Consider the following 16,650-nt stretch of genomic DNA (forward strand, 5'->3'; position numbering starts at 1 on the left):
TGTGTGTGTGTGTGTGTGTGTGTGTGTGTGTGTGTGTGTGTGTGTGTGTGTGTGTGTGTGTGTGTGTGTGTGTGTGTGTGTGTGTGTGTGTGTGTGTGTGTGTGTGTGTGTGTGTGTGTGTGTGTGTGTGTGTGTGTGTGTGTGTGTGTGTGTGTGTGTGTGTGTGATATGATTGCATGCAGGTTTGGCTTGTCCACAGTTTACAGTGGAGAAGCTAAGCATTTGTGACAGCAAGCAGTTGCTGCTGTTTGATAATAGTCTGTGTGGCATTGCAGTATGTCTGCATTTTTTTAGTATCATTGTAAATTTCTGTTTTTTGACTGTTTTTTATATCATGTAAATTGTTTATTGTTTAGGATGGATCAACAGCATTACATCTGATCTGTTCATATCTTAGTCTTAAGAATGACCATTTATCTGTTGTGAAGCTATTGACATCATTGAGAGTTGATGTGTCAGCTAAGAACAATGTATGTAGACACTTGTTGTATTTGGTTTGAAATATTTTCTGCTGTTTTAGTTGTTCTTTGAGTTCTATTGTAAGATAATAAGACATATAGCAGATGTAATTATATGCAGTTAGTATTCAGTATTCTTCTGAGGAATTTTTGATCAGCTCGCAAAACAGCTCATTGTCAAGTGGCGTGTCCACTTTTACCAATGTATTCATTGTAGTCTTACTTCTCAATCAGGATATCCTGAATAACTTGTGGCAAGGCCCTAGCTACAGCTAGGAACACGCCTAGACACATCTTGTTAGAGCCATGGCCTTGGCAGTTTTTGTGTGCATTCCAGGTTAGGGTCCACCTGACTGATTAAAGAACAGTATTAACCAATAAACAGCTGAGAATAGAAGACATCTCGCTGACCAATTTCCGTGTTTGGCTAACTGATAATTAATAATTGGTAAATGCTTGAGAAAGCTTGTTTTTACCTTACCCACTTGTGGGGGAGGAGTTAGGTCGTGTTTCCACTAGCTGCACTTGAACTTGCACATCCGGGATGTGCAAACGAACCATCTAGTTAAGAATGTCTCATTTTGAAGTATGGGACTGCTCTGTCGCTGAGTCAGAGCAACTGTTGGTTTTCACTGATTTAGCATCTGCTAGTGGGAATTTGCATGATGATGACCAAGGACACCGTCTTCTCTCTCTCCGTAGCTGCTTATTCTTTCCCCTAGTTATTGAGACTAAATGACCCTGACATTGTCTAAGGCAATCCTATCCCAGCAAAATAGTCAATATCATCAAATGGCGTTGTCAGGAGCCATCTAAACTATTGCGCTACTGTCACGTGACTGTTAAACCTAAACCACAGTGCTAAACCTACTTTGAAGTAGGTTTAAGAAAGCTGTTTAGGTTTACAATATGACTGGTTTAGTGCAGGTGAAAACAGGTCATTTCTTAAACCAGTTTAGCTTAAACCACTTGTTAAACCGGTTTAGGCGCTAGTGGAAATGCGCCCTTAAATGGAAGCGCTGGGGTGTTAAACTGTGAGCAATAAGAGCCAGGTTATTTTTTCTGACAAGTGCTGACATTTGTATATCGTCTATCTGACTGGTATCGACGAATCAGATCAAACTCAAATCGTACTGTCTCAAATTCCAGTTGGCATTTCACTTGCTTGTGCCTTTTCAGCCGGCAAAGAACAGTGCATGTCAGCCGGCAGTTTGCTGGCTCAGTTGGCTCTGTGTTGAACCCTGTTATTGTATGGTTAAATGTTTGTGGGTCAGTGATGAGAACAAGCAGTGAAGACTACGATGATAATATATGAATGTCGTGTGACGTTATCTCAACTGCTAAAGCAACAAACATGAACTGTTGAGTTAAATTCCCGGTAGTGTTTGTTTGTGGAGTGTGAATGGAGGATTAAGTTGCTGTACACTTGTTTGAAGGTGTGTGTTTTGACAGAACAAATGGCAGTTTGCTAGCTGTAGGGCAAGCTTGTAAACAGATGGCATTGACCTTGTGGACAATTTCTTGGTTGTACGAAACCTTGTCAAGTAGAGAAGTGAAGAAAGATGCTTTGTATTGTAGTGATGAATTTTTATATTGTCAATTTCTAGTGGTTAGGTGATGGTGTTGATATTTTCTGGTATTACTGCATGGAAATGGGAGAATATTTATTGAAAGCATAAGCTGATAATGATCTTGTTTGAAGTTCTGATCTTAATGTTGAGCTACATTTAGTTAGAGTAATTATATTTATTTTTATGGGTCAGTCACATGACTGCGTAAGATGTGGATATGTGGTCATTGGAAATGATGAGTGACACATTGGGAAGCGTTGATTTAGAATTTTAGTGAATGTGTGATTAGTAATACAACTAAAAAAATTTTGTTAGTGTGTGAACAACATCTAAAGAACGCTGGATTACAGCAACTGTATTAGTATTAAATTTGTAAATAATTTATGTTGTTTAATGAACATGTATGTATGTATGTATATATATATATATATATATATATATATATATATATATATATATATATATATATATATATATATATATACATAGTAGTAAGGTATGAGGTGTTGCCATTTATTGCACCAATAACATACATTGTGCTTTATTGCACAGGATGGCAAAACTGCAATGCAAGCAGGAGAAGGAACGTTGCAGTCAGTTTTTGGCAGTCACAAAGAAATTCTTTCTGCTATCCTTTCTCATCTGAAGGAATTCATTGAAGTGTGATCTGATTGTTGCGTTGTGTAAATTTTGTGTATTAACTATAACTTGTTTATGTGTGATGTTAGAGTGCTGTTGCAGTTCAACTTCCCAGTAAGTGAGACAATCAAGTGCATTATGACGATGTCACACAATAGAGAATACTGTATATGTAAACTCTTTTGTCATGTATAACGATTTTTTCTATCCGTTGAAGTAACAGCATACTAATGTTAGAAGAGATGATTATTTTCATTATCACACAATTTCATCTCACCTAATATTCTTCCAGTAGATTGTCTGTATTTATTTTTATTGTATTTGCAACTCACAACAGAGCCATCCAACTGACCAGCAATAGTTTGTTTAGTTTTATGGATTGATTTATGTGAAAAGTAAGGGTAAATCCTGTGTTTGTTTTAAGGTCGGACAAGCTCAACAGCAATAGCAGCTGCTTGTCATCTCTCATCACCAATGACAGGAGGAATGATGGTCAGCTGATTAAGTTTGTATCAGTGGTTTAGTGCAATTTCTGTAGAGATTTTTCTTTGTGTAGCTAGTTGTCTGATGTGCATCTGAACTAAGTATTGCTTTCCATACTACTATACATTTATTATCAGAAGGATAGGATTTTAATAGATTATGTTGGCTAAGTGAATGTAGCTATTAATGGATTGGGGTGTAGCTAACTTGCAGCTTGGATAGTGTAATGTCAACAGAAAGACACTTTGTTAGTTTAGGCGCTTTAGGAGCTAGAGTTGACTTGGGTTGATGATTATCATTTAGAAACGAGATGAAATGATACGAGAACTTGGAGAACTTGCAAAGACATAAGGCAAATCACAATAGGACAGACCACTGGGATGTGTTTTTATCAATGGATTTAATGTTTTAGTTAGTAGCCGACATTTAAAATGATTGTGTGAGTGTGCTGTATTTCTCTTGTAATGGAATATTCTACAGTGTAACTGGCAGTACATTGTGTGTTGAGTACATTTATGTCGTGCTTATTATTATTATTATATTTTTTGTGCTCAACCAGATCAGTCTGGTTTGTAAAGTCTATTACGAGTACCGGAAGCAAACCCACCTTAAGAAGTAGTTAGACCATCACAGCTGTCTAGAAAGAAGACATGACTTTACGAAGAATCCAAGTAGATCCCAGAAGCACTGTATTCTGTAAGTGCTGCAGGTTGTGATGACCTGGAATAATGTCCAGCCACCGTGCAATATCTGCGTGCACTGTGACCAAAGCTCCCAAGACCACCGGAACCACCAGTGTTCGACAATGCCACATGCGGCTTATCTCTACTCGCAAGTCGCTGCACTTCGCCAACTTCTCAGCATCTTTCTTGCCAACGTTGCCATCAGCAGGACAACTGATATCAATAAGAAGACAAGTGTTTGTCTTCCTATTTCTGAGACAGATGTCTGGACGATTGGCTTTGATCTTCCTGGCAGTGGGGATGGTGGTATCCCACATCATAGTAATGTCCTCCGTCTCCACAAGCTTATCAGGATGATGCCGGTACCATCTGCTCTCCACTGGAACCCCAAAATGACGACAAACATCCCAGTGAATGATGGAGGCCATTTGATTGTGTCGATCAGTGTAGTCCATCGGTGCCAAAGCACTACAGCCTGCCACAATGTGGTCGACTGTTTCCAGGCCTACACTGCACTTGCGGCAAGTAGGACTGACATCACGATGTAGAATCTTGTGCTCATAGTACCGAGTCCGAAGAGCTTGGTCTTGAGCAGCAACAACCAGTCCCTCAGTTGCAGCAGGAAGATTCGCTGCCTTTAGCCATCCGTAGGTCTCTTTCATGTCCACAGGCGGTTGCTCGGTGAGACAGCAATACTGCCCTTGCATAGGCTTCCTGCTCCAGTACCGCACACGAAGAGAACTGCAACACGTACGGTAATGTCTCGCATCTGCTTCAGGCGCTTGCTCGAAGCCACCTTGAACCGAGATGGATGCATTCCTGTGTAAGTTTTGCAACTTGTCATCCGAAGCAGGACTCCTCCGCAGCTGTGCAGTAAAGTGACAAGCCATGCGCTTGATCGAGTGTGAGGATTTTCTGGATTCACACTGCTGTATCATCTGTATGAATGGATCAGAACTGTCAGCAAGGTAACAGTTCAGCCTCACAATACAAGATTGATATGTCGACTCAATCTGTTGTAACCCCCTACCCCCATCACTGCAAGGAGTCTACAGTCGGTCAACGTCTGTAGAAGGATGGTGGACACCGTGCATAGAGAGGAGCTTACTGGTCCGTCGATCGAGCTGCTCAAGTCCGTGCACCTCCAATGAATGACGCCAATTCTGTAAGTGAGAACTGGTAGTGCAAACCCATTGATGTCTAGAATCTTGTTCCGACCATACAACTCTGTCCAGAGAACCACCTTCACTCTGCGGAAGTACTCACGACGGAGTCTCTCTTGCATCATGCTGTGCTGAATACCATTACTCTCATCTACACCCAAGTACTTGTAGACTTGACCCAGTTCCAGACAGTTGATGGTGTCCGTTTCCTACCGACACTCCAGAGTTGTGTCCAGATAGCCTGCCATTGACAAAGTGTGCATCAGCACATTTGTCCAGACCAAACTTTATCTGGATGTCATCAGAGGAGGTACGCAACGTGTGCAACAACCCATGCAACTGATCATAGTTTCTACCATACAGCTTCAGATCATGCATGTAAAGTAGATGACTGATGAGCTGACGTTTGGCAGTCTCACCATGCCCAGTGGTCATCCGGTAGCCGTAACCGGTTCTGTTCAACTCCTTACTCAGAGGATTGAGAGCCATACAGAAGAGAAGTGGAGAAAGTGAGTCACCTTGGAAAATACCCGTCCTGATCTGCATAAGCCTTGTCTTGATTGTACTGTCTCAGCAAGAAAGCACCATCGATGTCCTCCAACTCTTCATCACACGTGACAGGAACTTGCACAAGACTAGAATCTGAAGGCATTGGAGCAATCAACTGTGTGGCACGCTGTCATAGGCTTTCTGGTAGTCCACCCAAGCCAGGCTCAAGCTCTTGTGCCTAGTCTTACAGTCTTCGTTATGCAGCTTGTTGATCAACAGTTGATTCTTTGCACCAAAAGATCCATGTCGACAACCATTCTGCTCCGGAGCCATGAGGTTTCTCTGATCCAAATGCCCTGCAATCCTCTGCCTGATAACTGAGGTGAGTGTCTTATAGAAGACAGACAGACACATGATAGGCCGGTAATTTTTGGCCTGGTCAGTCGTGTCATTCTTAGGAATCCAAGTGGTTGTTCTTTGAGACAACCAGTCAGGTGCAGAGTCTGGATTCTGAACAAGCAGGTTGTAGTTCGAGTCAGATCACTGTGAAGACACGTGATATGCTTGACCCATAAACCATAAACCTTATCTGGACCAGCAGACTTCCAGTTGTGACCTCATTGTCTGAGATAGGTAACCACTTTTGCTCATCTCTCGGGTGCGTCTTGCCATCAGTTTGACGTCTTAGGCAGAAGGCAGACTCATTGTGATGTACCTCAGTTTCTAGGGTACTACCCAATACTGCTCGATCTCAGACTTGGATGGCAGGGAAGTGACCTGGATAGTTTGCGTACCCAACTCTCTGTAAAACCATCCAGCATCTCGTTGAAACAAACTGTTCTGGCGAAGTCTCTTACGATTCTTCTCCAGCCTCCTGGTCTGCTCGACCTTGGACTTAAGTTCCACTTTGAAGTGATTGATGGTGACCTCACAACTTTCCGAACAGGAAATGCCCAACCGATACCTGAGAAGTCGGAGTTCATGTAACATACGAATGCCCGATGAACCCTTTTTAACCTCCAGCAACAGTGAGATCGCTCGTCGAAGTGTTAAAATCTCCATATCCAGCCTTTGTCTCCATGTCGGTGTTTGAGAATTGGTTGATTTTGTTGTCTTTGAGCCCTGCCTTTTGGACACTAGTGAAGCAGCAGAGTATACCAGGTAACTGATTTCACTCATATCTGGTTCATCCTTCAACGAACTGATGATCGTGTTAAGATCACCAATAAGTTTCAGGGTTCCACTGTTTACAAAGATCCGTGGAAGGCGTTGTCTCTCACAGATAGGAATTTGCCTGACTTTCTGCAACTCCTCAAGAAACTCTCGACGAAGTACAGGGTCTACAGCAGCATCACTATCAAGCGAAAGACCATCCTCCGTTTGGCAGCAGTCTGGACTGAGTTGAGATGTAGGAGTTTCTATCCTTTCTAGCTGAGAAGCGATACTAGGATGTGAAGTCATCAGATCAGAGCTCACAGAGTCACAAGGGGATGGTGATTCCTTGATAGCACTGCACTGAACTGAATCCAAAGTGTCATCTACAGATAAGATATCACCACTATCTCTTGCAGATGAGCAGTCATTAGAGAGAACAGTGACTGAATGAACAAGGGAGCCATCTTCCAAGTGATTAGCAGACTTATGATCCTCTCGCATCATTGACACGAGAGGTTTTCCTCCAGGTGCAGCAGGCGCCATCGTGACTGAAGCCATGCAAGGTGACACATCGTCAAGCAAAGGCATGACGACTGAACTATCAGCTGATAGAGCAGAAACCACATCCAATGCCAACATCTGCACACCTGGACAAACATCAGTCGTAACAGATAACAAACCTGAGACCGGCTTTCCATCCTGTGCAGCCTCACGTTTAATCTCCTCCAACTCTGATTCAGTCAGACTTTCAGAAGTTAGGAGATATCGCTTCTGGTCTGCCAAATTCTGCTCAGATACGTCAGTCAGAGAAGGATTTCGCTCTCACCACAGCTGATGCATGGGTTTTTTGAAAGCAGAGAACTTGCATGACAACAGCACGTGGTAATAACAAAACATCATTTCCCTATTCATTTTTCGCGTCCATTTCCGTCGTCTTGTTGCATTGCCACTCCTGTTAGCCAAAACACAATATTTGCTAAGAACAGTGGGCATCACAGTAGTCTCGTCAGTGGGATTTGAAGCCAAATTCAAATCAGGCGCTGCACGAGAGATGGTTCAACCAGTCACCCTACGCCCAGAACTATTCCTGGTCTTATTATTATATGTGTCGCTATGCCTCTCCATGATGGGGAATTGGGTTCTTTACCCTCATCTGAGCACCCACCAACCTGGCAGTTGAGCCCAGCAGGGTACATGTTTCTGTGTAGTCCACACGGCAATCAATGACTAGCCAATTCGATATAGATTGCAGGCATTACGGTGACCGCAAACATCGGGACAGCACACCTAGTGGATATCAATGACCACCAAGAAAGCACTGAACGTCATCGTCAACAGACCGTTCGTCAGAGCACAAACTCCTCAACGACTGAAACGAGTCATAGTCTCATGGATAAAGCTATAGAAACATGAGAAAGAAAGACAGACAAGTTTCATAATTTACTGTTGTCACTGGGGTTTGAACTCCCAAACCATAGATTGGTAGCCATTGTCGCTAACCACTAAGTCACGACGGTGACTTTATGTCGTTATGCCCTTCCATAATGGGCAATTGGGGTCTTTACCCCTATCTGGGCACGCACCAACTCGGCAGGTGAGCCCAGCAGGGTACATGTTTCGGTGTAGTCCACACAGCGATCAATGACTAGCCAAATTTGATATAGATTGCAGGCATTACGGTGACTGCAAACTCGATACAGCACGTCTATTACTATTATTATTATTATTATTATTATTATTATTATAAGATTTTATTTGTACAGGCCACTACACCCATACTACAATCTCGAACAGGTGCGGCAAAACAGGTAGATGAAGAGTTAGTACAACATCTGATTCAACAAATAGAGCAAGTGACACAAGACAGTTTAGCAAAAGATAGGCAAATGGATGATTTGAGACAACAAATCACAGATCTACAGAAGGCACTGAGAGATGAGCAGTTGCAGAGACAACAGGCAGTTGCTGGAGAAAGAAGGGAGAAAGAACAGGCAGTTGCTAGAGAAAGAAGGGCGAAAGAAGAGCTACGACAACGATTACAACGAGAGCAAGACGACGTTCAGAATGATCTCGATGAAGCTCGACAACAAATTGAGCAAATGAGTGTAGAGAAGGAAAATGTTCAACGATTACTAAATGAAGCACAAATAGAAAAAGCTAACATTGTAGAGCTGCTTTCAGATGCCGATGCTGCAATTGAACGATACAAGCGAGAACAAGAAAATGAAGTTTTAAAGATTCCTCCACGTGACATTCAATTGACTGGCACAGAACTAGGACGTGGATCATATGGAGGTGAGACACACTTTAGGCCAGCACTTATAGATTTACATGGTACAATTAGCTAAGGCCGGCTTGTGTTGGCTTGGCAATAAAGGCTGGGACAGTCCAGCACAGCTCAGCATAGCTTGAACTGCATTTACTTGACGTTTTCGAAGACAGCTTGTCCAACCTTTCATGTGTGAGTTGCTTGTGCAATGATAGATTAAGACTGTATTGTTATTTAGCTGTTTATGTTGGATATTGGAATGGCTGTCCTGTTGCTGTCAAATGTTTGTATGATGATTTGGCTGATGTTGAACGATATGTTCAACTTGTGCATCAAGAAGCAACTGTTGCATGGAAGATACATCATCCCAACATTGCTGCTGTTTGTGGTGTCACTCTGGAGAAAGAAGTCAAGAAGGCATGGGTTATCATGGAGTTATTGAGCGGCTCTGTTTCTAGCGTGATTGATGCATGTCAACGAGATGCTGCACCTCTCACTGTACGAGAAAAAGTTGACATGGCACATGATTCTTTGTGTGGACTGGATCACATTCACTCCATGGTGAGAACAGTGAATGAAATAAGGTTGAGCCAATATCATCTCATTCACACGTAAATGATCAAATTTGTAAAGGAAGTTGGCCAATTGTCTAACTGACAGATTAGCACAGACAGACAGACAGACGGATAGAAAGACTGATAAATTTATTTATGGTACACGAAACATAGACCAAACAGTCTCGTTATCACACAAGGTGGCAGGAAGGCAAACTTAGAAGACTGACAGTTAGACTGTGGAAAATAGATCATGTAGTAATTACACAATTTTATATAATCACCTAGTCAACAAACATTCATGAATGGAGACTAAGATCAGTAAACAACTTAACTTATACAGAAATTGTCAAAGTCATGGAAGGATCAATTCATGCAGACTTACAAGTAACTGCTGAGACAATTAAGTATATCAATGTAGATACTCTGTATCATTTCCTTGATTGTTTCTGGTCTTATTGTTTGTTGTGTCGTTATAGCAACCCATGGAGATTTTCCACGGTGACATTTGCCCAAGGAACATCCTTGTAACTGCAACGATGAGAGCCAAACTGGGTGATCTAGGAGCCGCTCGTTTTCAAGATGCTAAGCTTTCAGCCGGCCTCCTCAGTCCAGAATACACAGCAACGGAGAGATTTGATGCTCCAGCTCTACCAAAAAGCAAGGAGACTGACATGTACAGTCTGGGAGTGACCCTATGTGAACTGTTCACTGCTGTTACTCCAGACCGTAGAAAAAGAATGGATCAAGTCTTACTTGTCCGTCAGCTAAACGTCCGTTCCTTATGTAAGCACTTGATGAGAGATAATCCTGCCACACGACCAACAGCAGCTGAAGCTCGCAGAATCATTAGTCGTATTCGTGATACAGACGAATATGCAGCATGTCCTCCTAAACGAATGGTAAAGGGTGTAGTGGATGGAGTGGCTGATGTCACTCTTGTTCATCCCAATTGGTGATGTTGACATGTCATCGAACCATGTGTTTGTTTTATGTTTTTACTTGATATCGTTTCTGTGTTTGTAGAAAAGATTTCCTTAGCAATAGCAATGAGCTTAGCTCTGGTTTTGCACGTTGTATTCTCGAATTGACCAGACAATGTCGAAGTAGCATTTTTCAGTATTGATATTGTTAATTGGAAGGTTTGATGTATACACTTTGTCTACTGCACTTATGATCTGTTGTTCAAATTGATTTATGCTGTGTTTAATAAAACGTGTTTTGCATTTCCTTTGTAAAACAGATCTAAGACTATACTGCACTAAATTTTAGAAATAGAGTAATAAAGCGTACGGTGTTTAGCTAGACTGCTAGCTAGTGCAACTGTGGTTTTCTATTAAACGTTACGAATTTTGTGAACTCTGTCTGAATTTAACTACATGAAACTCGTAAACTGCAAACTTCGCTGTTTGATAATGAGATGTATTGCTCTGGGCGTACAAACCTAATGAGACACGGTGTCTGGACTGGTGGGAGTCTGTGTGGTTTGTCTACACATTGAGCAGCCAAGTGACACTGGGCATCACAACTCACAACTTGAAAGCAACAATAGCAAAGTTAGTTTGAAATAACTTGTTCTCAAGATATTTCAAACTCAGCGTCTGCTTTTAAGTCGTTTGTGGCTAATCATACTTTCAAAGTAGTTAATTTGGTCTCCATAAATGTTGTTGTGAAGCTGATCTGCTACTGTAGAATACAACCTTGTCTACAGGTTTTTTACTTATTTCTAAAACAAAGGCATAAGAAAGTCTGCAAACAAAAAGACTAAAAATCTTCAAACATCTGGTTTTATTGCATGTTGACATCACAGGAATTACCATCTCATTCTACAGCTAGACTACATTGCAAACTGGTGTAGTTTTGCATATTCATATGGATAAACAAACGTACAAACGTTGAAGAAGCATATCTTAACAAGATGAACTATCAGAGAAAGTAGATACACATACCAAGCGTGGGGTTCGTTTTTAGTTTCGCGAGACTTCCAAACATAGAAAGTTTCACTAGGACACATCTTTGTTTATTGCCTAGTTGTGATCCACAGAGTTTGTTTGGACAACATAATGAGGCTATCTATCTATTGCATCTGGTGTCTAAAGCAAAAGTATCTGACTACTGTGTCTGCACATCTTATAATAACAAAACTGTAACGTATATAGAAATTACCTCGAGACAACTAACTAATTGTAGAAAGAAAATTGAAGACAGAAGAAGCAACTTTCACTAGCTGTTCCACATCCACCCATTCCGTCTACTGACACTCTTTACAAGCCAACAGACGAAAGACCAGACTACGTACTGCATGTATCTGCAAATGAAATAATCGATCCAAATTCCTTCATCATTGAGTGCATGAATAATGTACATATAATTGCTGCTGCACTGTAAATCACTCCAGTTTTCACAGAAATTCAATACTAAGTATGCGATTGTTTTCTAAAAGTAGATGGAGACAGAGAGCATGCGAATAGTTTCTCACTCGAAGGCAATGCACCCAAGTGTTCATTGACTTTCTCTGACTTCACCACCAAGCTCACAAATTCATAGTAAGATACACGTTGTTTGTATTTCAATATATGACGCAGGACGTCCATAGGAGGATAACAGGACAACTTCCTCGACTCCAACTGTTCTTCTAATAAACCAATAGACACGAGAGAATCAACGTTTTCAGGAACTGTCGTCGTGTTTATATCTTTGCTATCTTTAGGCTTTGTTGGTGAAATGGTAGAGGTTGGTACCACCACCACTCTCGATGCTGTTGACTCTGGGTTGGCTCTAATAGCAGCAGCCAAGACACTTGAGTATACCTCAAGGCAGAGCTTGAGAAACTCTTCATATACAAATTGCACTTGAAAGGCTTAAATAAAGTCACGAAAAGCCACCAAGCAATCCATCACATCATCAGTTAATATAATTTGAGCCGTTTTCTGAATAGTTTCGAGAGGAAAATCAGGACAAATGGGAGTGATAGGAGAATAGTATTCCCTAATGTTGAGAAGGTCTCCCCGATGACCAATAGGTTTGAAACAGCGATAAAGTAGTTTTACAAGAGAGAGACGATTTTGAGGTGTAGCCTTCACAAAGGAAAATTCTCTAAACAACGACTGAGTTACCTGCTGAACACCAACAAAGTAATCTGATAAGAACCTGTACAAACACATCAAAAGATCGACTTGAGTATAATCATGAACAGTCACGTATGACTTAATTAATTAATTAATTAACTTCATGACTCTGTTGAGGTTAATTGCCTTGTCTGTCAGTTTGTACAGACTCTTGCAAAATTATAAATCCACCCCACTCACGTGACAGACAAAATATGTGAATGGTGTAAAATAATACAAGCAGTTCCTTTCATGATTACTTGAAACTGCCAACATATAGCAATACTTGTGTTCCTAAAGTTAGAGCCACAGCTAAATAATTTTGTTCGTCTTTCACTAAAGAAATCGAAGTGCGTTTGTCAGGCAGTAGACCACAAATGTCCAATCTAAACGGTTCCTTTGATACGCTTTCTACTACTAAGAGAACTTAACATTAAATTCATCGTCATGTTGCTAGAAATTGCAGTTTTGTCTTTGTTTGGCAGCAAATGAGCAAATTGTTTATGACGTAACAATTTTCAGTATGCCAGGACTCTGCATACTTGTAAACTTGTGTACTACGATCTTGTTGATTGTAAGATGTTAGCTACATCAGTTACTATCAACAACATGCACTGCTTAGTTCTATACACATGCAGAAGGTTCGTTGGATATCTTCACTGGACTAATTATCATTCTCTCTCACAACTTCATAACTGTCTCAGACTCAGAACTGTGTCATGAGAAAGATTGTTTTCTCTTTGGCAACATGTCACCATTTTCATAAGTTCTCAGCATAACTCTCCTAAGGATAAATTAAAGAAAGCAGTTTGTGCAATTCTACTTGTTATATAAAATCATCAATCATCTCATCCAAGATAAAGAATCATTATATCTGTCAGTCAAGAATGTAGGAACAGGTAGGAGTATACTCTCTGGTTAGCTGCCAACAAAATGTGAAAATTCAGAGTCATCAAGCTGCATGTTTGAAGTGCTAAAAATAGTAAGTTAGACACACACATTCGTGACAATATAGCTCTAGAACAACAGTAGACTAAAAATCGCACAATACAACCAACTTTTTACAAATTTGTCTGACACGTCATTTTTAAATTAAGGAGCGTGAATACTAAGTTCACAAACCATTCAGACTTCAAGAGTTCAGTGGCATATCCTTCTTGACTTCTCATACCAAAAGTTTAAAAACCCTGTCATCATCAAGTCTTGAACTTTGGCATTTCAATGTTCAGCATCGTTGAGGTCATTATTGTCATCATCCACTTTTGTTGTTTCTACCATCGGTCTCCTTCCGTTTTATTTCCACACTGTCTTCTTTAAAACCTTATTTCTAGTTTAACTCTTGCAGTCGCTGCAAAGAGAGTGCCCAGCCATGCAAAACATAGCATGCGCAATAGTTTTTTGGTGCTCCAATTAATGCGTTACGCTAATTGCCATTCTTAACGCACTGTAGCCACCATGGTTGCAATACAGAGAAAGGCGTGTACAGTACACTGTAACAGCTAGCCAACTTGGCGAGGACGAATTATCATTGTACATGCAGTGACATCTGTTTGTAGCATTTGGCTATTTGATATCTCTGACATATTTGATGTGCAATAGAGTTTGTCCAAATTGCGTTTATTGCACAACTTCTAGATCCTAAAAGTTGTCTAAATAGACTGTACAAAAGTAAATAATTTGAAAGATGTTAGCTGAGTCATACTATTCTACGTGCAAAAGTCTATAAACATACAAAGAATCAGGATTTGAAAGTGCAGCGTCTACGGCTCTAGTTAGCTAGTAGCTGTCGGTTTGAAGACGGAAATTAGCCGCGTAGACTACGTAACGGCGTGGAGCATGCGCGATGCATGCCACCCCGTAAACAGCGAGCTTATGTATCTAGGACATGCAGTGGCCCATCAGGGCGTAGCGTGGCATGGGCTAGACCGGGCTACTTATGAGTCAAATGTCCATGTAAAATGAATTTGTATAAATAGAAAAATTAATTAATAAAACTTACCAGTGACGCTTACAAGTGTAACTCTAGGTAGACTATGGATCTAGTCTCGCCTAGACAGACCCTTTCCTCCGCGTCATACGTGCATACCGCCTGGAAGTACACTGCATGTGTATGTCGAGGCGGAAAGGGTCTGGCTATGCGAGACTCTATGGGTTTCGGTACAGTGTACATGTATCCAGAGATATGTAGTGTGCATGATATGGATAATTGCAAACGCAGTGGCGGATCCAGGGTGGTGTCTGAGGTGCCTAGGCACCTCCATTTTTAGATGGCAAGTAGGGACCAAACGAAACAGGCGGCAGTATATAGTATAGACACCACCTTTTCTAGTCTGGATCCTCCACAAAATTTTTACATTATTAGTTAATCAATTAAACGCCAATAAAAGTAGGCGTGTTCCGTAGTATCGTGAAGTCTAGCCTTCCCCATTTCTAGAGGTCACGCTACGCTCCTGGGCCCATGCACACTTCGAACATTTACTATAGATCATACTACACAGAGTTCAGAAAAAGGGATGCCTGGACCTTAAGCCCCCGCTTGGTTTCGCCACTAGTGCTGGTGTAGCACCGTCCAGACGCAACGTTCTATAAAATACGTTGTACTCCTGTCAGTCATTAGCATCTGCATGCTTGAAATGGACGCTCCTTGAAAGCCTCAAGTGACTGTCTTCTGTCGTACAATCAATATTCTCTTCATCGTTTAGGCTACAGTCTTCTTTTTCATCTAAAGTATCAATAACTTTTACAGTTGCCTCTCGTCTGTCGGACTTTCGTTTCGGATTAGAATCTTTAACGGAGACTTTGCGGTACTTCTTCGCCGACTGTTCTTGACTTTTACCGTTGTTTTCATGCGTTTCTTTCTGCCAGTTCCTCTTCGTTTCTGCCACAAGGCGCCGACACTTTTGAAAGTATTCGATCCACAGCCTTCTGGCTGGTCCAGGAAAAAGGCTATATATCGTCAGCAATACGCCAAAGATAGCCAAACACACTGGAAAGGTGGAATACAATATTGTCAAGCCCAAGTCGTCAAATTCCGAAATACAGTCACTGCTGCTGTTTCTCTCTTGACACAAGATGTAATTAATAATTTCCTGGTTATTTTTGTCGTACCAAAAGTAATTGTAAACCTCAAACATAGTAGATGCGAATACAAACAGAAGTGGAGCCACCGACACTAGAACCAAGAAATGGCGAGTGATAACAACTCCTACGACTTCGAATTCTTGGTTTATTGCTCTCTGTTTGATTTGAAATATAAAAGACTAGACAACATAAACAAAATATTACCACAAGTCCGTTATGCTGTTTCATGTTACATGTAGCATTATAAGCAAACCTCAGATTCTAGGCACACCTGGTCATGCACAGCACTCTACACGAGCAAATGTCAGACCAAGTAAACTGACAAGAAAACAGATAGTCAAATTGACCATTAGACGTGACAGGAGAACAAGACTATCTGCATGCTAAAAGCCCAAGCAGCCTATAGCTGTACTAGTAATCGTTGTAAGGATTTGTTGACTTACAAAGTCCGCATCCACCCACATCTAAATACATCTACACACGCACACACGCACGCACACAACAAACAAATACACAAACAAACACGCGCCGTCGCAGTGGCGGATCCAGACTTTCTGAAAGGGGTATATAGGCGAACTTTAGGGTACTGGCAATGTGACGTCACGAACAAAACTCAAGCAGATATATTAATTAACTTAATTGCTAAGTATTGATAACATCATAAAATACTTTGAAACAAGATCACGTTACCAATTATGATCCACTAAATGCAAAATGTCACGTGACAACTGGTCCTAGCCATGACTGGTTCGGGGCTAGGGTTAGGGGTATAGAGTCAGGGTTAGGGTTTGGGTTAGAGCTAAGGTTAGGGTAGGGTAGGGTCTTGGACCATTTATGGCAATAGCGGACCAGCTATATGGCAACCAGAACTGGTCGGGGACAATTTATGGCAGCCACGACCTGTCCACCGGACAAGTTAAGACGGGGACCACATATAGCGTGACAACTTCCATGGCATGCACAAAAAGAGTTGCCAATGGTGACCTGGGTCGCTTACT

The 16,650-nt window shown here is 41.3% G+C and overlaps 3 protein-coding genes across 3 annotated transcripts; 1 reads left to right on the forward strand and 2 right to left on the reverse strand.

Annotated features, from left to right (window-relative positions):
* Positions 1-176: 176 nt before the first annotated feature.
* On the forward strand, positions 177-10,618 carry LOC134182878 (probable serine/threonine-protein kinase DDB_G0281745). Its single transcript, XM_062650320.1, has 8 exons — positions 177-182; positions 357-470; positions 521-565; positions 2,582-2,691; positions 2,758-2,782; positions 8,405-8,936; positions 9,149-9,471; positions 9,944-10,618. Exons 1-8 carry the CDS (start codon positions 177-179, stop codon positions 10,421-10,423), a joined length of 1,635 nt encoding a protein of 544 aa, XP_062506304.1. The 3' UTR covers positions 10,424-10,618.
* Positions 10,619-11,881: 1,263 nt separating this feature from the next.
* Positions 11,882-13,740, reverse strand: LOC134182879 (centriolar satellite-associated tubulin polyglutamylase complex regulator 1-like). The gene is made up of 3 exons (XM_062650321.1): positions 13,694-13,740; positions 12,340-12,614; positions 11,882-12,297 (listed from the first exon to the last, which is right to left on the reverse strand). The coding sequence occupies exons 1-3, from the start codon at positions 13,738-13,740 to the stop codon at positions 11,882-11,884; spliced, it is 738 nt and encodes a 245-aa protein (XP_062506305.1).
* A 1,431-nt stretch (positions 13,741-15,171) lies between these two features.
* LOC134183816 (uncharacterized) lies at positions 15,172-15,761 on the reverse strand. The gene has a single exon (XM_062651389.1). It carries the CDS (start codon positions 15,703-15,705, stop codon positions 15,178-15,180), a length of 528 nt encoding a protein of 175 aa, XP_062507373.1. The 5' UTR covers positions 15,706-15,761; the 3' UTR covers positions 15,172-15,177.
* Positions 15,762-16,650: the final 889 nt, after the last annotated feature.

The sequence above is a fragment of the Corticium candelabrum genome, chromosome 8, assembly GCF_963422355.1.
Source record: "Corticium candelabrum chromosome 8, ooCorCand1.1, whole genome shotgun sequence".
NCBI classification, from domain to species: Eukaryota; Metazoa; Porifera; class Homoscleromorpha; order Homosclerophorida; family Plakinidae; genus Corticium; species Corticium candelabrum.